Source organism: Sinocyclocheilus grahami, unplaced genomic scaffold (assembly GCF_001515645.1).
Source record: "Sinocyclocheilus grahami isolate Dianchi unplaced genomic scaffold, SAMN03320097.WGS_v1.1 scaffold1843.1, whole genome shotgun sequence".
NCBI lineage: Eukaryota > Metazoa > Chordata > Actinopteri > Cypriniformes > Cyprinidae > Sinocyclocheilus > Sinocyclocheilus grahami.
Genome location: NW_015507022.1, coordinates 117,988 through 118,949, shown reverse-complemented (window position 1 = coordinate 118,949; position 962 = coordinate 117,988). Strand labels below are relative to the sequence as shown.

Genomic DNA, 962 nt, shown 5'->3' with positions numbered 1-962 from the left:
CTTCCTAGTGCAGGGCTTCCCTCCATTGAAATTTACCATCTTTTCTATCATTTTCAGCAGTTCTGTGACCTGGTCTCGATCATTTCTGTGATCATTGTTGAACGCGTGATATCTGCCATAGCAGGTCTGAATCAGTTCCTGTAGATCTCTGCTTTTGCTGATGTAGAGCTCTACAGGTTTACCCTTCAGTGCATCAGCGTGAGTGAACAGAACGATGGTGTGCTTCACAGCATCTTCTCCAAAGTTCTCCCGAATCCATTTCACTGAGTTTTTCTCCTCTGTGAATTTCACACCCAGTTTTATAACCAGCAGGAACGCACGAGGACCAGGAGCAGACAGATGCACACACTCATGTATTAAAGTCTGTAGGTTTCTGTGACTGGCTGAAGTGTCGAACAGGCAGGGACAGTCAGTAACTGATACGGTTTGCCCATCTACAACTGCTTCTTGTTTCTCACAGACCGTTGTAACTGACGTCAGAGAGTTTTTCACTGTAAATGCATCTCTGTTCAGGATGGTGTTCCCTGACGCACTCTTTCCTGATCCAGTCTTACCGAGAAGAACGATCCACAGATCTGTTACAATTAAGAAAGTTAGTTATATTCAGTGAAGTTTATTTTGCTTGTGTAAGTAGTAGACTTGTGTGTCCTAAATTATTTAGATGCACAACTACATTCTGTTAACTGAACATACCCCTCTGAGTTATCCTTTTACATTGACTCGGTTAAGTTGTTGTATTTACTTGGAATATTAAGTATTTTAAATTGACAAAAAAGTTGTTTTAACTCAAAGTTTAGTCGGAATGACTTTATTAAATTAAGGTGAACGTACGTTTTCATTACCAAAGTTCAATTTAATTCACCTAATTTGGTGTATTTTTTTATTTCAACCAATTTATTATTATTAATTAATTAATTATGCTAGCAACATGCTAATCATGCTAGAAACATGCTAGCAACATG

At 38.6% G+C, this 962-nt stretch overlaps 1 protein-coding gene across 1 annotated transcript in view; it reads right to left on the bottom strand.

Moving 5' to 3' along the window:
• The window catches only part of LOC107572981 (GTPase IMAP family member 5-like), a 3,157-nt gene that overhangs the window by 493 nt on the left and 1,702 nt on the right, over window positions 1-962 (bottom strand). Inside the window, exon 3 of the mRNA XM_016259420.1 lies at window positions 12-575. Coding sequence (XP_016114906.1) covers window positions 12-575 — 564 coding nt within the window. The remainder of the gene's footprint in view (window positions 1-11; window positions 576-962) is intronic.